This window comes from Chenopodium album, chromosome 14 (genome assembly GCF_948465745.1).
Source record: "Chenopodium album chromosome 14, dcCheAlbu1.1, whole genome shotgun sequence".
Classification (NCBI taxonomy): domain Eukaryota; kingdom Viridiplantae; phylum Streptophyta; class Magnoliopsida; order Caryophyllales; family Amaranthaceae; genus Chenopodium; species Chenopodium album.
Window position 1 is genome coordinate 6,537,654 of NC_137847.1, and position 23,092 is coordinate 6,560,745.

The 23,092-nt window shown below is 37.5% G+C and overlaps 3 protein-coding genes across 3 annotated transcripts; 1 reads left to right on the forward strand and 2 right to left on the reverse strand.

Annotated features, from left to right (window-relative positions):
• Positions 1 to 104: 104 nt before the first annotated feature.
• LOC145579964 (cyclin-dependent kinase C-1-like) lies at positions 105 to 5,205 on the reverse strand. Its single transcript, XM_081637275.1, has 12 exons — positions 4,907 to 5,205; positions 4,011 to 4,092; positions 3,801 to 3,891; positions 3,686 to 3,715; positions 3,439 to 3,548; positions 3,254 to 3,326; positions 3,049 to 3,169; positions 2,800 to 2,917; positions 1,909 to 2,048; positions 1,752 to 1,809; positions 1,223 to 1,293; positions 105 to 1,130 (listed from the first exon to the last, which is right to left on the reverse strand). Exons 1-12 carry the CDS (start codon positions 5,014 to 5,016, stop codon positions 596 to 598), a joined length of 1,539 nt encoding a protein of 512 aa, XP_081493401.1. The 5' UTR covers positions 5,017 to 5,205; the 3' UTR covers positions 105 to 595.
• A 6,716-nt stretch (positions 5,206 to 11,921) lies between these two features.
• LOC145577669 (F-box protein CPR1-like) lies at positions 11,922 to 13,246 on the forward strand. Its single transcript, XM_081635144.1, has 2 exons — positions 11,922 to 12,240; positions 12,387 to 13,246. Exons 1-2 carry the CDS (start codon positions 11,922 to 11,924, stop codon positions 13,244 to 13,246), a joined length of 1,179 nt encoding a protein of 392 aa, XP_081491270.1.
• A 978-nt stretch (positions 13,247 to 14,224) lies between these two features.
• Positions 14,225 to 19,179, reverse strand: LOC145578736 (protein FLX-like 4). The gene is made up of 4 exons (XM_081636038.1): positions 19,026 to 19,179; positions 15,996 to 16,495; positions 15,027 to 15,166; positions 14,225 to 14,744 (listed from the first exon to the last, which is right to left on the reverse strand). The coding sequence occupies exons 2-4, from the start codon at positions 16,454 to 16,456 to the stop codon at positions 14,521 to 14,523; spliced, it is 825 nt and encodes a 274-aa protein (XP_081492164.1). The 5' UTR covers positions 16,457 to 16,495; positions 19,026 to 19,179; the 3' UTR covers positions 14,225 to 14,520.
• Between the last annotated feature and the right edge of the window lie 3,913 nt (positions 19,180 to 23,092).

Sequence of the window (23,092 nt, forward strand, 5' to 3'; positions counted from 1 at the left end):
TTAGGTTGTCATTAAAATAATTTAATTTCAATATTGTTTAAACTCAACAAAAATAATTTAAGTTCAATACGCATTAAAAATCAAGCACATGCTAATCAAAGATATCAATCAACCAACAAGGTAAGTTTATATATCAAAAAATAAACTATTGTATTCATACGACATGAACATTAGAACCATACATCAGCCCAACAAAACTGGGCAAAAGGAAGGGGAAGGTAGCAGCTTAGCTCAGCAGGCTATCTGATGCATTAGCACATAAAGAGCACACCTCCACCAACTTCTTATACTAAGCTCAATCATCATATCTGAAATGCAGCAAATATAGATACAACCACAAAACGTCCTAAATGTAATACACTGATAAACTCATCAACGAGAATCACCAACACACTTGTTGCAACTTGGATCCTCAACGTTTTCCATGGCCAGAAGAATCTTTGATTAAATTGAACCTTAACTCATTTTATTTGACATTTCCAGGTTCAAGGCCATGACCAGATCCCTTTGGACAAAATAAAAAATATATGGTGTGTAGTTTTTCAATGCTCAACCTACAGCATGATCCTTTCTACCTCATCTAGGATTCGTAATGTCATTGCTGCCAACCATATTGCTGCTGATTACGATTCATATTTGAGCCTCGGCCAGTACCTGAACCGCCATAAGGACCACCTTGCTGAAAATTTGGTGCACCTGCTCCATAGCCGCTTGCTCCACTACCACGTGGGCCACTTGAACCATAAGGTGGGCCACGCCCTTGCTGTGGGTAGGGGGCATTTCCATAGCCCCCTCCGCCGCCACCTTGACTTGCACGATTAGGGTGATTATATCCACCATTAGGATTTCCACTCTGGGAATATCTGTTGGGGCCTCCAGCAGAGGGCCCTCTAGGTTTTCCATAGTGATGGCCAGGCCCTGCAGGAACTGACGATTGAGAACCATGCATGGGCTGGTTAGGTCCAGGCCGCATCTGACCATGTGATTGACCAGATTGCTGAATAGGTGGAAGACGAGTATGTGGTGGGGGATGCTGAAGTTTCTGACGTTTTGCTGCTTCTTCATGTTGTCTTTGCTGCTGGCGTTTCTTCTTTGTTTGGAATTCATGTGATGCTTCATATTTTGGCAAACTGATTTACAAAGAATTAAGTTTTTGCTAAGGAACTCTGGTTAGCTTGAAAAAAATTGGTCTATTATATCCAAGACAGAGAAGTAAAAGAACCTCTTTGGATCACAAGGCAATGGATCAGCCCAGAAGTATTCAGCATCTAGTGCATCCTTTGCAGAAATTCTCTGAACCAATATGAAATAATTATGAGTCATAATATGCAAAAGAAAGACAAATCAGCTCATCTAAACAAAACAAAGACTAGAAACTATGGAAGCAAAGCAAATGACAAGCAACAAGATCCCTCTATCCCATAGAAAATTTCACACTTCCTATTTTAGAATGTCCCCAAAATAAGCATGCCAAGAACCTTTTTCTCTTTGCATCCCGTCACTTTCTCATACAACTACTTCACTGAATAACTTATCCACTTTTCATTTTTCTTTACACTCCATTTAACAACTTCTATTAATCTTTAACCATTTACAAATGAGAGTTTAACATGGGACTTGGACAATGAAAAATACTAAATTTGATTAGCCAAATAATCAAATATTTGTTCCCTACTTCAGTTAATTTCTCCAACATTTTGCAAGAATCAAACAAGAAAGATTTTAAGCATAGGTAATTTGCCACTTTTTACCTGTGCTGGATCAAGTGTCAGCATCCTCTCCAACAACTCCAAAGCATGTCGATCAAAGCTGCCACAGGAAATTTTCAAAATAAAATTAGGGTGACTATCTACAAAACTGGAAATGGTTATTGTCTTTTCAAGGCATGAAAAAGGAAAATCAACATACTGTCTAAAATACTCCCGCAGACGTCTCTTCATTGGCCTATTTGGTTTAAAGTTGGTATACCAAGGGAGTTTTGTAACCCCTGGCCAGTTGGCCTCATCTGGAGCTCCACAAAGCTCAAAAATCTTATTTATTTGCTCTGGCTACAATAGCGCAATACACAATAAGATCAAATCATGCATCACACAGGCCAGAGTAAGTAGTAGGGAAAACACAGCTCTTCATACTACTAAAGACAGGATTGCAGTTCAGAGCCAAGGGCATCACATAGTAACACCTAACACAACAAGAATCACTGCATAAGATACGACAAATGACACTAGGCTGCTCAAACCCAAGACTCAACAGATGACGTCAATTCATGGCTTTAGAAGTTTAGCCTGACCAACCCAAGAAAGTAGACAACAGCCACTCCAAGATACTGGCAAACATGCTGACAGTTCTGCTAAAGTCCAATATCCACAAATGTGCTAAAAAAGCCACTGCTCTTCCAGATCTAATATTTAATTACACTTTAACCACCCAAAATCTAGATTTAGTAGCTGTCTATGAAAGGTAATCTAATACCCAAAATTCTACCTTGGTAAACACTTATAATTGGGGTAAGTAGTGGTTTGGCCACTTACAATTGGCTAAGTGATTGTTTGAGCGTCTACTCTAAAATCTAGCCATAGCACCTACAATCGGGATAGGTAGAGCTTCTATTAGAGAGAAATCAGCATGTCAATTGTCAAATACTTACTATTGCTTCGTTTGTCTCATTTGTCGAAGGATTATCGTTATTTTAAATAAATTTCCTTCCCTAGCGCCTCTGACGCATACATACAGGAAAATAAAAACTCTACAGAGAGAGGGAAACATGGCTTAAACCAGCCTCCCATTCCTCATTTATACCTCATCTTTGCCAGGAAATACTGGTTTTCCATGGAGCAGCTCTGCGAAGATACATCCAACTGACCACATGTCAACAGCAGGACCATACTTTGTGCTACCAAGCAGCAGTTCTGGAGGTCTGCCTCAATTAAAAAAGGATTAAATATTGACCAAGAATGAAAAGTTGATAAAGATCTATAAAGGGCTTTGAATAACATAATGGAGGATATCAATAAACCCATATTTTAATTCCTCAAATCAACCACACACCTGTACCACAATGTAATAACACGGTTAGTGAGATTCCCATTATGATCACTAGAAAAAGAGCGGGCAAGGCCAAAATCTGCAAGCTTTAGCATCCCCTCATTGTCAATGAGAAGATTTGAACCTGACATATACATATATCAGACAGGGTCCTAATACTCCTAAACTCAGCAAACAAACCAAACACCAAAATCAGAGATTATAAGACCTTTAATATCACGATGCAGTACTTGGTTAACGTGACAATAGTGAAGTCCCGTCAAAAGTTGTCTCATGTAACACTGCAACCGCAAATATTACTCGTTCAGGTTTTTTTTATAAAAAAAAGTGGAATCTGGTCAAAAGGAGATAAGAATTCAGTAGTTCAGTACACTTGTTACAGACTTACAGTACCTTGATCTGTGGAACGGAAAATCTCATCCCAGGACGATCAGCAAGACCAGTTAAATCATGATCCATATACTCAAAGACCATGTAGATTCCACCTTTATATTTATTACCATCTGCAGCAAGAATTCAAAGGCCACATAGTCTAAGCTAACTTGAAAAACAAATAACATGTATTAAAGGTTATACAGATATAGATATATATATGTGCATAGAAACAATATAATATGCGAAGGATATCATAGTCTATTACCTGGCCTCCCTTGCTCATCCTTTTCAGGACCTGAAATAGAGCATGCATACCGTAAAAACAAAATTTTGGAAGAAGATAGTGAGTTGTTAGCAGGCCAAAGGTCAGAGTAACTCACCAGGGGATGTTACAATCTCCTTTAGTTGTATCACATTTTCATGATGCAGCTTTTTCAAAATCTTTATTTCACGAATGGCAGTTATTGGAAACTGAAGCAGTAATCAAAATTAATTTTACATCTAGTAAATCAAGTTTTATACATTGTTTAGCTACCAAGTATATTAAATTTGGAAAGCAACACGTAGAGCTTGCTGCCCTGAGCACATACCCCTTCTTTTTCATTGTCCATTCTTATTTTCTTCAAAGCAACAATTTCTCCAGTCTCAATTTCTTTAGCCATGAAAACTTGCCTGAGGTTATTAACACAGAGAGAAAATATCATCAGATCACTATGGCATTGTACGCATCATTTAAAGAAAGCCATGAAATATGTATCCTGTTATGTAAATAGAGATATTACTTGTGGTAAGGACCATATAAATGTAAATTTTATCGGGGTAGAACACATTCAATACATTTCTATCATGCAAGCATGGAAAGATCAAGCAAAAGTTCATGGCCAGACAAAAAACTAATTAATCAATGAGCAAGCAACAGATATACAGCACAAACTAACAAAACCAATACAGAAACAACCCAATATACCAAAAATCTCAAAGTGAACGTTCGAATTTCACTCAATCAAGAAGTGCCCATTGTCAAAACACCCAAAGCTGAATTACCCAACAACAAATTCATCTTTAAATTGGCGAACGGTATTCCAACCCCAGTCAGGCAGTAACTAATCTTTTTTCTTTTCATACAAACTAAAATCACTCCCAGTATAATTCAATTCACACCAACTCATATACTCCCCTGTTCCCATCTCACCCCGCCCCGCCCCAGTGAAATAAGACAATCAAAACTAGATGAAATCATAAACATTGCATCAAAAGAGTAAATTCTCAAACAAAATCACACTAATCTTGTTCCATAATTACATCAAAATCAACAATCCCACACAATTCAAATTCGTCGACACAATGCCCAATGAGGAAACTTCTTAATTATAGACCCAAAATTCAAAATTAAACAACTAAGAAAACCCATCAATTAACAAACAAGATAATATCAATTTGAAAAAATTTCCAAAAAAATATAAAATTAAGAAATTCAATAAAATACCCATAAGTCCCTTCACCAATTTGTTCCAATTTCTGGAAACAATCGACGCTTCTAGAACCCCAAGTCGGTGATTCATGGAGGTTGAGTTGGCCGGGAGCTGCCACCGCCATGGCAGTAATTGCGGAAGAAGAGAGGAGAGAAACTAGGGTTTCGTAATTGTAATTATAGAATTCACTGCAATTAAAATTGTTTGAGAAAGAGTGTACAAAAAGATAGCTTCAACAAAAAAAAATTGAAATTCAACACTTAGTATAAATACCTTTTCCCTCTTTATTTTTGGAATTGGGTTGGAATTCATCCAAACACAAGTACGGTAAGAAATTCTAATTATCAATAGATTTTAGGAAAAATTGACAGGAATATTATGAACTTTGCTCCGTCCGCCCAAAATAAAACGACCTTTTGAAATTCCCCCAATAAAACAACCTTTTACCCTTATCTTTTTAAAATAGAACATTTTACTGGAAACCGGCTAAAACTTGCTCTACCCACTGATGTCACCCTTTGACCCTTCTTTTCCCTCCTAACAACTAAAGCCTACGTGGCATTAATTACCCAACTACCCAAACCCCACCCTGCCTTTCATTCAATTTCTCTATCTCTCTCCTTTTTTCGTCCTCTCTGCAAACTCCATTAAAGACGCGAAAAGGACTGAAGCTCATTGAATTGAATTGCTGCTCTGACCTTAGTGGTTGTGAAAAGACTGAAGTGGGTTTCTTTGGAGAAGGTTCAAGGCGCGTTTTGTGTGATTGGAAAAATCTCGAATTGGTTCCCTGAAGGTATGTTATTGAGCTTACATTTTTCCTGTAATTGTGTGATTTGTGCATGTGTAATTTAGATTAATGTAGTTATTTGTGTCCAATTTTGTTGTGTTATTGTGTGATTATGCTAATTTGATGCTAAATTGAGTAGCTTTAGTTGAGTTGGATCACTTGTTAATTGTGCAATTATGCGAGTTGAAGTTAGGGTTGGTTTTTGTGATTATTTTTAGGGTTGATTTAATCGAATATCTGATTTGTTTTGGTTGATTAGAAAGGTAGATGGCAGCCTGTTGTGGTTGATTTGTAGGGGTTGATTGTTTGCAAAAATTTGTTTGATATGTAGGTAACATGTCTTCCTTTTGTGATAATCTTACCATTCGGTTGTGGCATGGTGGAAAATTCAAAACTATTGGAAATGGAGAGTTGATTTACTCTTGTGGTATGGGTAGGGATTTTGTTGTGGACCCTGATATACTGTGTTATTGGGAGTTACTTGAATTAATAGAGAAGTGTGGGTATGCTTGTGTGGCTGGGATGTTGTATCTAATCCCAGGAATGAGTCTGCAAGATGGTCTAAGGAGAATTGAGGGTGATAATGAAGTGTTGGAGTTGATACAGTTAAGTAAAAAATTTAGTGATCTTGAAGTTTACTTAATTCATTATGAGGAGGGCCCTATTTTGGCATGTAAAGATGTTGATTCTGAGAGTGTAGGGAGGGAAGAATTAGTGGCTGATATAGGACTTGAAAATCCACCTCAGACTGTCCTTGAACCTGTTGACAACACATCACACATTGAAGACCTCACACTTTCAGAAACTCAACCAGTCATTAAACCTAAAAGTAATGTAAGAAAAAAAATGACCCCAAAAAAGGGACCACCCACAAAAATAGTGCAACCCATTAGGAAAAGTCCTAGAATAAAACAAAAAGCATCAACCTCAAGTGGAAAAGGTTCTTCCACATCAGCACAAGTTGCTTTATGTGCCCCAACTACTTCAGCTACCAAGGCCCAAACAAGCACTTATAGGATTCCCTCATCCTCTTTGACAGATTCAACTACCACACTTAAACCCTTAAAACCAGATCTGGTAGTCATACCAAGTGAGCTCCCCATTCAAACACAAACATCCCTGCATGAGAAAACCACTTCTTTGCCTAACATACAAACTGTGGTAAATGATGAGTATGATTGGGAGGATAACAGGGGAGACAGTCCTTTGAGATGGGATGAGATTATAGGTTATAACAGTGATTATGGTGATGATAGTGATCCTGAATATGTGCCAGAGGTTGAAGAAGGAGATGAGGGGGGTGAATCAAAGGGGGAGAATGATGGCAGAATAAGTGATGTGGATGTTGAAACTGAAGCAAATGAGGTGAGTGAACAACCTGAAGGGACTGATTTCATTGTTGATGAGTCTAATGAAAGTGATGAGGAGCTTAGGGAAGCTAGAGAGAGGGTCAAGACAGTGAACCACAAGTGTTTTCAGATAGCTCAGCAACTTCAAAAGGAAGCTAGTGAAGGGAGGTTAGGGAAGCAAAGAAAACAAATCCAAACTGCCACTGTGTTGTACACAGCTACAGAAGAAGGTCAGGCAAGTGACTATGATGACAGTGAGGAGGAGGCTCACTCACCAATTCAGAGTGAAGATGAAACAGAAGGAGGTCATAGAGTGAAGAAGGGTGTGTTAGTGAGAGGTGATACTGACTTTTCTTCATTTGTTTGGAAAGTAGGGCAGAGGTTTGCCAACAGATCTGATTTTAAAGAAGCAGTTAGCAAATATGCAGTGATGCAAGGTAGGGATGTAAGGTATGTGATAAGCAATAAGAAGAAAGATCAGTTGGGTGTGAAGTGTGTTGGAGAGTGCCCTTTCTATATTTATTGCTCAATGCACACAAGAGACAAAACCTGGTTGGTGAAGACAGTGGTGGACTCTCACACATGCCATAGAAGTATGAATAGAAATAGGCAATTGAAAAGCACATGGCTTGCTAAGGAGCTTCTGGAGGTCTTCAAAGCAAGGCCACACTGGCCAGCAAAGGAGATCATTGAAACAGTAAGAAGAGCATATAGAGTAATCATCAAGAGAGACTTTGCATATAAGGTTAAATATCATGCACATAGGTTGCTGCATGGAAGCATGAAGGACCATTACATGAAGATTGAAAGATATGTACAAGCTCTGAAGATTGCAAGTCCTAACACAACTTTAGAGTAGTGGTTGATGCAAGTCCAAAGTACTCAGTCCCAGTTTTCAAGAGAATGTTTGTGTGCTTTGATGGTGTGAAAGAAGGATGGATGGCAGGCTGTAGAAGAGTAATTTGTGTTGATGCAGCCTTCTTGAAGACATTTCTTGGGGGTCAAATAATGACAGTAGTGGGTAGAGATCCGAATGATCAAATGTACCCTATATCATGGGCTGCAATAGAAGGAGAGAACAACCTCTCTTGGGTTTGGTTCTTCACCCATCTGTAATCTTGTTTGGCATTAGGAGATGGGACTGATGTTGTTATACTTTCTGATGAACACCAGGTGAATAATTCTTCCAACAACACTTTTGTCATGATATTGCTTTGCTCATACATACATCTAACTGAACCATGTGTTACTATTTGTTTATGGTTTTCAGGCAATACTTCATGCAGTGGCTGCTGTGCTCCCAAAAGCAGAGCACAGACACTGTGCACGTCATATCTTTGCCCTTTGGAATAGAACATACAAGGGTGATGAGTTGAAGCTTCAGTTTTGGAAGATTGCCAAGTCCTACAATGAGGCTGCATACAATGAAGCTATGGATGAGTTGACTAAATTAAACCCTGAGGCAGCACTTGCCTTTAAGAGGTATAACCCTAATAGCTTCTGTAGAGCTTTCATGTCCACCTCTGTGAAAACTGATGCCATAACTAATAACATGGCTGAAACCTTCAATGCATACATAATTAATGCAAGAACAAAGCACTTAATTTATATGCTAGAAGATATTAGGGTTGCCCTTATGTAGAGATTGGTGAACAAAAAAAAGGAAATGGGACAGTGTAAGTCTGTTTTATGCCCTAGAATCCAAGCAAAATTAGAGAAAGAAAAAGCAAAGGCTGCATATTGTGATGTCCTCCCTTCTTCTGAAATTTTGTTCAATGTTAGACATAACTTAGACCAAGTGAATGTTGACTTAGAAACTAGGTCCTGTTCCTGTAGGAAGTAGGATATGGTAGGGGTTCCTTGTTGTCATGCCATAGCCTGTATATTTTATCTGAACAAAGTGCCAGAAGCTTATGTTGATCAGTGCTACAAAGTTGAGACCTATTACCTAGCATATGGTGGTTCCATTCCACCTTGTGAGGGTGAAAGGTACTGGCCAAAGGTACCCTGTAACCTAGATCCACCCCCAATCAAGATTGGTCCAGGGAGACCAAGAAAGAACAGGATAAAACACCCTGAGGAAAACCCAAAAAAACCTGGTTCTTTACAGAGAAGTGGGATTGAAATGACATGCTCAATTTGTCATGTCAAAGGACATAACAAAAGGAGATGTCCAGATAAAGGGTCTTATGAGCCTCCAGAACCAGCTCCAAAAAGGGGGAGAGGAAGGCCAAGAAATGATGCAACTGCTTCTCAGACCATGGCTGCATCACAGATGGCTTCCTTATCTACTCATGTCCCCCCACTTACAAATGCACAACCATCAACACAACATCACACTACCACAGCACAGCCTTCTCAACTTGGAAGAGGAGGGAGGATCATTCTAGGTGGCCAGGGTGCAAGAGTTGTTAGCCAAGTCAATGTCAGAACATCTATCTCAACTACTACTGCAGCAGGTAGAGGAAGAGGGAGGGGTGCAAGTACATTAGAGACAGGTTCAGTGAGGGGTGGATCAGCAACAGGGAGAGGTGCAGGAAGGGGTTCTTCAGCAGCAGGGAGAGGTGCAGGAAGGGGTTCTTCAGCAGCAGGTAGAGGTGCAGGGAGAGGGGCAGGCAGCGGTGCAAGTTCAGCTGCTAGAGGAAAAGGAAGGGGCAGAGGCAGGACTAAGGTATGTCTTCCATGCTCATTGTCTAATTTTGTATGTGTTTTTTCAAAGCTAACCATTTACTTTTGTGTGTACAGGTTCCTAACATTGGAACTCAGTCAAGCCAAACTTCCACTATTGATACTCATCAGGCATGAGTTGTTTTACTGTCACCTGTTTTAATTAGATACCTTGGCCTTCATTTTGGTGAATGCTAGCAGCATTTGTCTGTAATTAATAACTTTTGTTTAGGCAGTGTTTGTGTTTATGTTTTGGGTAAGACAATTTGTGGGTGGACATGCCTTTTGAATCACTATCTAACCATGTTTAATCATGTGTACCTAGTCCAAACAATTGGTACTCACTGAACAATGTTTATATATGACATGTACTTGCACTTGCTAATTGCATAATTATCTTTTTTGATATATAACTAATGAAATAGTGCATGTGTTTATTTAGACAATGTATTCTTCAAATACAACCTTCAAATACAACCCATAATTACTACATTAATGACAAGTTAAAACTTGTTACTTACACCAAGTACTTGACAGATAACAGTGTTGCAACAAAGAAGATCCATGAAAATACAAGCACTATAACCAGATTTTTTTCATTTCTACAAGCCTTCATTAACTCAACCCGAATACATGATATTTCACTCTTCATCTCTTGTACATCTTCCTCCAAATTCTCCTTCTTCAATTGTAATTTCTTAATTTTGTCTTCTCTTATCTTATGCTCATACTCCAATTCCAATATAATCGTGTCTTTCTCCAAAATCTTCATTTGGTAATCTTCAACCTCATTGTTGTCATTCACCCACTTGAACATACCGCAATGGGTGTCCTACAAACAACAACAAATTCATTACATAACTACAATTTGTACAAATTAAATTCAAAAAAAAAAAAACACAAACGCACATACTGGCCACAAGGGACATCCATAGAATTTGCACCCCAAATTAGGCCCTTGTCTCACTGTTCTAACCACAGCATCTCTTCCGCAATTGCACCGAATTTTTGGATGAGTACCCCTTCTTGAGTTAGAAGATGACAGAGATGCAGTAGAAGATTGCCTTCTTGAAGACATGACACCAGAAAAAATAGGAGAGCACAAAATTAAAATAAAAAAAGGAGGAAAATGAAAGAAAAGAATGGAACAGGGGAGAAGAACGAGAGAGAGCTGGGTTAAATAAAAGGAGGAGTTTTTAAAAGTCAAAAAAACCCCAACGATCATTGCCACGTAAGCATTCTACCTACAACATCCGGTTACCACTTGAAGATGTTCTATTTTAAGAAGATAAGGGTAAAAGGTCGTTTTATTGGGGGAATTTCGAAAGGTCATTTTATTTTGGGCGGACGGAGCAGAGGTCATAATATTCCTGTCAATTTTTCCTAGATTTTATTGAATGGTTTCCTTAAATAAAGTTTGTACTTCGTGCTCTATAAAAGAAAATAATTTGAACATGTAGTTTATGCAAGCTTAGACTTTTCTTAAAAAAAAAAAAAACACTTGAAGTACGTGCTATTATACTTTCTTCGTTTTTTTTACTTAATCTATTTGACTTTTATACTATTTACACATACACACTCCAAATTGAGTTACCTAAGGCTTTATAAATCCAATTGATTAATAGACAACATTAAAAGTATTCCGTATTAAATAAATAAATAATAAAAAGCAACACTTGAAAATTGTTATTTCAAGGCTAAAAGAATTCTTGTTTTACTTTGTTACACTTTGCAACATGAACTAAATTTCTTTAGCTGAGACTTGAGCGAAAAATGTTTGCAAAAGAAAAATAGTGTTTCTTTTTATAGAGTAAATTAGATAAATCCTTAGTCATGCTCAATTTTTTAAATTAAATGGGAAATCGATTTTTTTTTTTTTTTTTTTTTTGAAACAAAAATGATGATTGAAATTTAAATATAAGGAGTAGTGGTTTCTTGAAAAATATAGCCCAATTGTTAATCATATAATTAATGATTTTGCAAAAATCCAAAAAAAAAAAGAAAAAAAAAAGAAAAAGTAAAGTTTAGCATGAAAAATTTCCTTAAAAGAACACTAAAGTTGGGCTTGACTTCGACCTATCCTAACCAAAGTAAGGGTGTCTTTTATTTACATATATAAATAGAGGGTACCTAAACAGCTACACTTATATAATCGAGAGAATTTTAATTTTTTCAACTACAAAATGGACCCTACCCAAAAAAACTACACACACCTCCAAGGCTACAATGGATATGCAACATATACTTTTGTACGAAATATTCCATAGATTACCTACAAAAACCCTAATGAGGTTTAAATGCGTCAACAAATTCTTCCGAACATATATTTCTTCCAAAGATTTCATCAACCTTCATCTCCGCCACTCCATCACCTCCGGCACCAACCGCCTTGTCATCTTTTTAGCTGCTCCTAAAGGCGACAACAGCAACACAGATCGCCTATACTCATTAGATTTGAGTTCAGTGCATTCACCCGAGCCCCGGGCTCATCATTGTCTCGACCTTCCTAAACTCATCAGTGGCAAATCCGACCTTCATGTTGTAGGTTGTTGCAATGGTTTAATCTGCTTTAGATCCTGTCGTCGCCATGATGATTACTACTGGTTGGATAAAAAAAACAATAATAGTAAGAGATGATTTTTAATCCATGTACTGGTATGTTTAAGTCTAACATCTCATTGACATTCTCAGACTTGTGTTACCGTACAAATATGATTTGCACGAGTGTTGGATTTGGTTATGACAGTGTGAATGATGATTATAAGATTGTTGTTGTGGATTACTACAACGACGAACGCCAATTGTTTGATCTTGATTATCATCACTTGCCCTTTAACTACTGGGAAGATCTTGTCATTCATAGAAAAACTTTGGTGTATAGTTTAAAGGCCGATTCTTGGAGATGTGTTGATGAAACCTCGGCTACATTGATGAGACATCCGGATTATTTTTACGCGCTTTGTAACAATGGTGTTCTTGTAAACAACCATTTAGTCCATTGGTTGTATTGCTACCCAACCAACAAAGGGACGAGTATAGGGGTCTTCAATCTTGAGACCGAAAAATGGGTTGATGATGATTTACCATTGCCCAATATTAGTTTACCATTTCCTTACCATGTTGATGACCTTGATTGTACAAAATTTTATCTGGGTGTTCTTGATGGGTGTTTCTGTTTTACCCTTAATTTTAAGGATAAACACAAAATTTGGACGATGAAGGAATATGGAGTTCACGAATCGTGGATGAAGTTTGTAAGTATCCCTATAAGTAGATGTTCTGTTGTTTTTCCTAATGGTTGTGGTACAAGAGGAGAAATTTTGCTTAGGAAAAATTTGCAGTCTACAGATACTCGTCATGAATTTGATAATCATACACTAAAAATTAAAAGTAGTGTATGGTATGACATTGAAGATAAAACAATGGAGAGGTTTTTGACATTCACTGGGGCTCCTCTTTGTCATAAGGTTCTAGCATTGACCGTCGGAAGTCTTGTTCCAGTGTATGGAGGATGTCAAGCCATCGAGATAGATGAGGTTTACCACAAGTAAATAAAAATTCTGTTATGAATTGAAATAGTTTTAATTATGTTTTGTTATGAATTTTATATGAGTTTATTTGTTTAGCTTAGAATATTGTTTGATTGATTTGTTATCTTTCCACTGAATCATCATTTTCTTAAGGGTTTTACAATTATTGTGTATGTGGCGTTGTGGTTTGCTCGTTTCTAATGTGTGGTGTCGCCACTCTCACTAGCAACCATCGTGGATGCTAGTATGGTGACACTGTTTTTTTAAAGCCTTTATTTGGGTGAAAGTGATCAAAATTTTCTCACTTTTACTGATTTATTATATTATTCAGTTGAGGATTAATCATAGTATCATACTCAATGAGCAAGATGCACCTACGTCTACATACTAGTTCAGATCCTCCTAGACTACGGTAAGAATGATGGGCTGTGCTTTGGTATCGAACCTGTAACTTTAGTAATTGCTATGGAGTAAAAGATTTGTAAGTTGCGGGAGCAATAGGAGTGTAACTGTGCAAGGGCCTAAGGGAGCTGCTCTTCAGAGCTGCCTCCGTCCCAAGCAATTGATGCTGGAAGGTTACTTCTGAATGCAGATGTATCTATTAGTCAGATTCCAGTTTCCAGATGTTTGCTTCCATTAGATCTAATTGAAACATATAACATACTTTGCGTGCAATTACATCTCATCAATTCTGACTTGAATTAGTGCCAAAATTAGCTGGTTGGGTAAGGGACATGGGACTGTGATGACCGGGAGGAGTGATGGGGTATTGGAGTGTGGGTGTGGGTGTGGGTGTGGATGCAGGGTTGGGGCTGGGGCTGGGAGGGGTGAGAGATGGGAGGGGCGAGGAGGATAAGTCTCTAGATCAGAGGACCCTGAACTCTGTCATTGTCTCCATATATGTCCCGGCCTGTCGCTACTTGTTAGTAGTACCTTCACAGGTGAAAATGGGAGATTCGTATATGCTGTATAGTGTACACTATTACAAGACATGCAAATGCTGCAATTTAGGGGAGTGAGAAATAGTGAACGATATAGATATATACACATACACATTCAAACACTCAAACCCAGAAATTGTTAGCAAGATTTCTCCAACAGCATAAGCTCAACTGCTCATTAATTCAATCTACCGTTTCAAGAATGGTGGTTGCTAAGGAGTAAAGCTGACAATTTGTCACTACAATTGTTAGCTAAGAACCCCAGGTCCCTGGATCTACATACTGGGGTTGTAAATGCAGCGAACACTAAACCTGGCTCAAACAATACATTGTGAAAACTACAGTTTCATAGCTTCAATCTCTATTGCCGGGCAAAGATTGGAACTTTGGATCATAAGCCACCCAATGCCTATGCGGATGGGAGATGGCGCCAACTGCAGGTGATTGTTCACCAGAATTGCTATTAGAAACCGTTCCTTCAAGTGCTGCTCTTCTATATGGATCATAATACAGATCATTGCTCTGGTATAGAGAATGGTATTGTGCATCTTGATTTGGGTGTGTGCTGTCATGGGGTTCTGGGATTACACACAAAGACAAGAGAACTGTCAGCAAATGCAAAAAATTCCCACCAAAGAACTAAAACGACATAATTTTTTTAAACCCAATGAAAACCTAAGGGTATTCTGTATATCCAGTAAGATTAATTGAGATAGGATATTCATTGTTTGTTTCCTTAAATTAAGAGATACTTGCACATATATATATACATATAAGCTAAGAAAGACAATCCTAAAAAGCCGAAACAGAATTTCCACCAAAAAATGTAAAGTATACGATATAAAACCAAAAAAAATAACCTTGCACTCTCTTCTCCACATCCAATATTTTGGCTCGCAGGGTTTCTACCTCCCTATCCATGCTGACCAGATTTTTCTCCTTCGTTTGCATATGTTCCACAAGATCAAGATTCATGTGTTTTTCATGTTCAAAGGCCGAACTTCAAAAGAAACAAAGTCACTAGGTTTAGAATCAATTCCAAAGTCAAATGTGAATACAACAACAAGAGATGACATAAGAGTTTCAATAAAATTGAGGGGATAAATTCAAAGAGAAGATGATAATGAGATAATTGATGCACGGAGTACAACAACAAACAAATTCAGCCTCTATAACAACAAACATCAAGCTAAAAAGCCAACAACCCAAAAATTGTATGATTGAATTAAATGATCCCAAAGCTAAAATTAACTCGTACCTTTTTTTTTTTTTTTTAAAGAGAAAATCAACTTGTACTTTCCTAATCGATCACTGTAGTATGCTATCATAAAAGTGTCTCAGTTACTCTGCTCAAAGAGATCTACAAGAACCTCGGGAGTTAAATAATTCAACTCACTTTCACTAGACTATGTCAAAGTAATGGCTATTTACCTTTTACTGCATGAAATCCAATCCAGAATGTTAGATCTAACCTAAAACTTTTGCTAGTTAAAAAAAAAGTACAAAGAAGATGCAAAAAGAGAATTATATGGAAAATATACTTCAGCAAAGCAGAACCATTGCCATATTCCACAGTCCACAGACTGCAGAAGCAAGTCAAGCAACCCTCCAAAAAATAAATAAACAACAAATAAATGAATTAATATCCAACAGGGAAGCCAGATTATAAATGACATAGCTTGCACTTGTAAACTCATAAATGTACAAACGCATGCACATGTTTTATAGAACTTGCTGGCTTTATTGGTTTACTGCATTGCCAATACTACGTGGTCAAAAAAATTACAAATTGATTTCAATGTTAAAACACAAGCACAGACAACACTCACCGTAGACACTGGTGTTCCAGCTTCATACTGTCCAATTTAGAGAGCAATTCAGGAATCCTCTTAATGTCAGTATGCCACTTGTCAAGATCTTGACTTGCTTGCTTAATTTTCAATGTCAGCTCTTGTCTAGCCGCCACTAAGCTCTGTGCATCCTTGTGGGCCTGTTGCAGGTCCTTCTTTACACTCTCTTCAGCTTTAAGGCCTAACTCCATTCTTGCAATCTTCTCAAGCAAAACCCGAATCTGAATATCACTTTCCGTCTCAATACTTCTAATGTGAGCCCCAAGTCTACGTATTTCTTCTTCAGCCATGGCACGATCTTGTCTCATAGCTGCTATTGATGTTGCCAATCTCTTATTTTCCATTACAAGATGATCTATCTCATCAATCTGTGTGCCATTTCCAGGTGGTGGTCCATGCCGTATCATCCCAGGCACCGTGAGATGACCTCTTCCTGACATCTCCAAGTAATCTACTCAAGCTAAAATGTGTGCTTCTGCCTGGAGCGCCAGCACAAAAAGCACATATTTATCAACACAAAAATAATATTATCAATCCTGTAGAGCGTTTTCTGTTGAAGCAAAACTCAGAAATGACATTTGACCAATGCACAGTTCTGTGTTCAAAAATAGAGTTGCTAAGTGGCCAAAATCCCAGGTATAGTGACCCTTTGTTTGTTTTTTAAATTAGCAAAAGATATTCAGAACATGCAGCTGAGAACAAGGCTAAAGCACATTTATGTATAACAGGTTTTAGTCCCATTTTATATCACATTGTTTCTCAAGTCCAAGGAAGATTCATAATATAAACCTCCTACCTTAAATATTCTTGCAGTCTTCTAATTAAACTGATAAAGCAACTACATGTACAGAACAATTGATAAGGAGAACCTCCGGCTCAAACAAGAATTAAATAATATAATTTCGACAAACTTGGGATCATACGAAAAGAAGAAAGCCAAGAAACAAATTATTATTGATTCGTAGTTCTTTTATCTACATAAGAAAATATATTGAACAGGCAACCAATATGACAAAACCTCAAACCATTATCAGAAATGCCTTTCAGACTTATGAATGAAAGGCCCTTCCATTACTCTCATCTCTCCAACTAATGATATCCAATCAGCTATTATCAAAGAAGTATAATGAGTATCAAATTCCATCAATGAATTTTTGAACTACAAAAATATAACCTGGATTTTAAAAAAATTATGTAGTAAACAAACAGAAGAATTCTGTTCAATCTTTGTGCTACTTGAAAAAAAAAATGGCAATAACTGGAGAAGACGAAAGCCGACGCTAGGGATGGCAACGGGTCGGACTCGGAGCGGATTATGCTAAATCCGACTCCGATCCGACAAGAAGTCGGATGTTAAATCCGACATCCGACTCCGAAATCCGACTCCGACTCCGACTTCAATATCCGACCTCCGACTCCGACTCCGATCCGACCCGACTCCGAGTTTCTTTTACATTATTTAATATACTTTGAGATGTTGGGCTATTTGGGCCTTGACAACCCACACCCAATGCCACCATGACCCACACAAAAATCCACTATCTATTGGAGTCGGAGTCGGATAATCCGTCAAAGTCATTTGTCGGAGTCGGATTTTTTTCTCGGATTTTTTTTAGGATCCGACTCCGACCCTCCTCCGACTCGGAGTCGGATTATTTTAACGGAGTCGAACTCGGATTACTTTTTTCTCGGACTCGGAGCGGATTTTTTACCTCGGATCAGGGCAGAGTAGGGTCGGATTCGGACTGGATTGCCATCCCTAGCCGACGCCCTACACCTAGCACCTGAAACTCATATCTCTCAAACACATTGAGGGGGAGGGAGAGGACTCTATTTAAAGTATATATGTGTCACAGCAACAAAGGCCACTAAACCCTTGCATAACCCTTGAAAATCATCCTTACCTCACACACTCTCTAAGAGATAAAGCTTCCCAAAAATCTAAATAGTCAATTATTAATATTAGCCTCCACAACTTGTCCAATCTTAGAAAATCTACTAATTATCAATCAAAATTATATTTTTTGTTTGTTTGTTTGTTAATTTTCAATCAAAATTGAGGGTTGTATGTGAGTCCCAGGGATTTGTCTGCCAACCAAAAGGCTTTCATTGCCTTTTTCTTTTGAGAAACGTTTGCCATGTACAATGTGCAACAATATTGTACAAAGGAAGTACTACTTCCGCTCCATTTTGTTCTTTAAGCTTTCACCATAAGTCCATTCCTTTTTGTTCTTTACACTTGTGACTTAATTATATTTTACCTCCATAACCCACAACTAAAGAGCCTAGTTTTGCCACTTGCAACCCCAATTTTTCACTCTCTTTCTTCGTTTCTTAAATCTTGTGCAAATACTTCGTCGTAAGCATCAAGAGCATTAAGGAATGGGGGTAATATTATCCCCAGATATCATTTACTAAAGCACATACTTGTATAATGTTCTCATTTCAATACGACTAAAACATTAAAGATCTAAGCTCGGGTCGATTTTCTATTGACATTTACACCCCCGGTGCATCAGTCATCAATTTGTGTTAATCAGTAGCAACAGTAATAGACATTTTCCAAAAATTATCATTTAATTAACATCATATAATGTGAAAAAACAAAATAATAAAATCTTCATAAAATCACCATTTCATACTTCTTGATCACAATAACAAATCAAGAAAATGCCACAGCAACCAATCTGTTAACCATAAAAATGAGCAAAAAGCCATCAAATTAAGTTAATTACTTCATTAATTAATTAACCATCCCATCATCTTAAACAAAATCCAGTTCAAACCCATCAACAAACAAACACAAGAATTGAATCACATAAATTATCATTCAAATTTAACATGCACCCAATTATCTCCAGTAATTCACCCAAACTATAAAATTCTAAAGAGCGTTCAAAAATTCAAACTTTATATATCACAAAATGTAAATTATTGACAAATTTCAGTAGCCCTTAAAACAATCTAAAAATTCAGATTAAAAAAATTAGGAAAGAGAAGAACACTTACGAATAAATGGGTTAGATGTTTCCGTCGACGGAAGCCGGGAAGCCCTGCTCGGAGCCTCGAAAGCTTTAATCGGCCTCTTTTGAACGAGACCATGCGTGACGTTTTTTTTTTTTTTTTTTTTTTTCAATTTTACGGGGTGAGGTTTGTTGGCTGTGTTGAGCAACCAATTGGCGGTTGATGTGGTGACGATTAGGGCTACATTTGGTCAGAAGAAACGCATGTTCGATCCCTCGTAATAATAATTGGAACTTGGGAGGGGATTGGAACATAACTACTCATAACTAATTCTCGAATCCGGATTAGCTCAAATGGTGAACCGGATGGAACACCAAAAATAATAGACAATATTGAGCAGTGTAACTCGCAAATAGCTCTAATTCGACTCGAGTTGGCTCGTGCTCGTTTGAATCAATGAAACTCATTAAATGTACAAAAAATTTACAGTAATATTTTTCTGTTCTTTAATCTTCAAAAATAAAATTTTATGTTGAAACTTGATAAATTAAAAATATGAAAATTTTATATAAAGGCCAAACCTCTAAACGATCAACTCATGAATTCGTAATCTCGACTCGTTCGATTAGAACCCCTAGAAAGTAATTAAGAGAATAAAAATATAAGTATATAAAAAAAATGTACTCCCTCTGTTTTAATTATTTGCTCTATTTCTCCATGTGCGGAGTTTTAGAAAAAAAATTGAATAAAGTAAAATATATAGGTAGTGGGGTAGGTGGAAAAATAAAATATTATAAAAAGCAAAAGTAATTCTGAGAATTAGAGGGGAAAGAATATAAAATTAATAAAATATAATTTATGTTGGGTCTACTAGGTGAGAGAAATGAATTAAATACTGTAAAATATTTTCAAATAAGGAAATGAAGCAAGTATTTAAAAACAGACGAAAAAGAAAATGGAGTAAGTATTTAAAAACGGAGGGAGTATATGATAATGTTGAGGTAGTCATGCGCAACACATGGATTAAACCCTAATTCGTCCGATTTCTTTTTAGAATTACACTTCCTCTTTTGGAAACCCCTTACAATTTAATAATATATCTTTACCTACTAATAGTTCCACTCTCTTTTACTTTGTCATTTCCCACTCCTTCAATGGTCTCCACTAATATCTTACGGAGTATATTATTAAATCTCATAAAACTTCGCATATTCCTAACTCTAGCTTTTAAAAAATACAGAGGGAGTATGATTTGTTTAAGATAGTTGTCAACATTCTTTATTTGAAAAAGTGTAATCATAATCTCATTAATTAATTTTGAAAGACTACCTGTATTTATTTTTATTTTTTTGAAACAAATCAATTCATTAATAAAAAACCATCCGGCATCTACAAATGAAATCTAAATTAACAAATACATAAAATTGAATTGAATTAGGGTTTCCTTCATCAAAGATACGATCGTTGAAAAAACCTTACACTGTGGTACATCTCTCGCACACATCGTTGGAATATACAACTTTTTCCGGAGAGACAGTCTAACGATTTTTCATCTGATTCACTTGAACGCATTTGAAAACTTGACAGCCATTGCAATCCTGAACAAATCTTTACCAATGAAATGACAATAGGGCAAAAGATGATTTCCCTTTTTATAAACCCTAACACACAAACAAACCCTAAATATAAACAAACAACTAAACTAACAAAAACTAATGACTCCACCATAAGGAGACTGACAAATATCTACACTATTTGTGTAGATTTATTGAAACTTAAATTGCAAAACTAAAGAAAATTAAGGAAAAAGGTGTTTATTTAAAAGAAAGAAGCAGAGAAGAAGAGAGGAGAGGCGTGTATTTATTTATTCTTAAAACTTAGGAGGAAAAAAAAATGATATCAAAAATAATTTTGGTGAAAAAATATATTAAGTTGACATGTATCCCTTAATTATGTCAACATATTTTGTTTTGGTAATAGTTACTCCGTTATATATACTAACTTGTTTTAATCCCGTGCAATGCACATTTCACCAAAATTTATAAAGATTTACAATAATTTGTATGTAGTTCAAATTTTTTTTTTTTTACAAATCTATTCTCTTTACACTAAAGGCACTTCCTTCGTATTTTCATAGTTGTAACAGTTTGACTTTTACACTATTCATGTGTTTCACTTTGATTAGCTTTGATGATTTATACTTAAGGAAAAATAAAGTCATGTGGGATCTTGTTAGATTCGTCTCGATTTATACTGTTTTAATATTAAATACTTATAATTTTTACATTTGACTATTGAAGATATTAACGATTGAAATTACTCATCGGCAAGCGTAAAAAGAGAAGTGTTGCAGCTATAAATACGAAAATTTGACAAAAATAATCCCAACTTTCGCCGGTTCACTCAAATTAATCCCAACTTTCGCCGGTTCACTCAAATTAATCCCAACTTTAGGGGTCATTCGCTCAAAATGATCCCAAGTGACCGGTTACCTGTTAAAGTGTTTTTTTTTCAATTTTGAGTGACACGTGTCAACACATTATAGGTTGAAAAAATAAATAAAGAAAAAAAAACTTTAAAAAATTGAAAAGCAAACCTAGCCCTACCCACGACCATGACTACCCTCCCCACCGCCAGTCAGCCATGACCCCCTTTTGGAACCCCCCATCACCGCCGACGACGCACTCCCCTACCCCCTGAATTGTCGTACATGTACACCTACCACCGAGCCGCACCACACCACAACAATCACTCCTATAAATTCAACAAACCACCATCCGCCGCGACCAACACCAACTAGCCCACAAACCACCTTACAGTCCCCAACCCCGCCCGCCCCTAACCTTGCCTAGGGCGCTGGCACACTCCTCATCCTAACCCAATAAACCACCACCCAAAACACCCGTATGGCAACCCGAAACCCCCAAAAAATCCTACCCCACCGCATTAAACCCCCAAATCGGCACTCCCCCACCCTTAAAACCCTTGTGACTAAGGATTTCGAGGGTGGGGGGGGGGCAATTTGGGGGTTTAATGTGGTGGGGAGGGTTTTTTGGGATTTTAGGTTGCGATTTTAGGGTGGTTTGGTCTTTGGTGGTTCCGGGGAGGGGCGTCGCCGGCGCCTGTGTGGGGGAAGAATGTTTAGGCGCCGGCGGGGATGGGGATCCGGGTAGGGGTCATGGCTAAGTGGTGAAGAAGGTGGTCATGGATGGAGGTAGAGCTGTCAAAAGCTGACCTAGGACCCGAATCCGATTATTAACCGACCCATTTGAACACGAAAAAATGGTGACCCAAACCCGACTTGACCAGACCTGAAACCAACCCTAGATCCGTGTATGTGAGACCCGAACCCGAACATGAGCCGACCTGGAGATGACCCCGACCTGAATGTAACCCGTACATTATTGACCTAAACCGAACCCGACTTGAACGGAAATTGACCCAAACCCGTTTTAACCCGTCAAAACCCGAATTTAACCCGGCTTGTTACTAACCCGACCTGAATTCAGCTCGACCCGTTCCTGACCCGACCCGAATTTAACCCGACCTATTACAAACCCGATTTGTTATTGACCAGACCCAAATTCAACCCGACTTGTTATTGACCCGACCCGAATTTTACTCAACCTATTACTAACCTGACCCAAAAATTCAACCTGATTTGTTACTAACCCGACTCGAAATCAACACGACTTGTTATTGACCCGACCTAAATTCAACCCAAATTGTTCTTGACCCGATTTCAAATCACCTTAAATGCAATTTAGACCACCTTATTATTGTTTATCAAAGCATTTTGTCTAGGGAGACCAAGTCGATCCAGGCCAGCAAAAGAAAGGAGCATCATCCCCAAATTTAAGAGTTAAATATATAGTATAGATTTGTTGTATGGTCAAAGGAGATAATTATCTTCCTAAATTATAGACTATAGTTCCCTAGTATGTTGCCATATATATTATAGTCAAAGGAAATAATTAGCTTGATAAAAATGATAATTATCTATTTATAGTTAGTTGAACTCGAATATGACCCGACTTGGAAATGACCTGACCTGATTGTAACCCGCAAATTATTGACTTGAACATAACCCGACTTGAACCCGAGAATGACTC

Coding starts and splice junctions, on each gene's coding strand:
- LOC145578736 (XM_081636038.1), bottom strand. CDS start 16,456: ATGTCAGGAAGAGGTCATCTCACGGTGCCTGGGATGATACGGCATGGA. Junction 15,167..15,995: donor CTGGAACACCAGTGTCTACG/GTGAGTGTTGTC, acceptor TTTCTTTTGAAG/TTCGGCCTTTGAACATGAAA. Junction 14,745..15,026: donor TGTGGAGAAGAGAGTGCAAG/GTTATTTTTTTT, acceptor GTGTAATCCCAG/AACCCCATGACAGCACACAC.
- LOC145579964 (XM_081637275.1), bottom strand. CDS start 5,016: ATGGCGGTGGCAGCTCCCGGCCAACTCAACCTCCATGAATCACCGACT. Junction 4,093..4,906: donor ATTGGTGAAGGGACTTATGG/GTATTTTATTGA, acceptor TAATAACCTCAG/GCAAGTTTTCATGGCTAAAG. Junction 1,131..1,222: donor TTGCCTTGTGATCCAAAGAG/GTTCTTTTACTT, acceptor TTTGTAAATCAG/TTTGCCAAAATATGAAGCAT.
- LOC145577669 (XM_081635144.1), top strand. CDS start 11,922: ATGGATATGCAACATATACTTTTGTACGAAATATTCCATAGATTACCT. Junction 12,241..12,386: donor ATCCGACCTTCATGTTGTAG/GTTGTTGCAATG, acceptor TGACATTCTCAG/ACTTGTGTTACCGTACAAAT.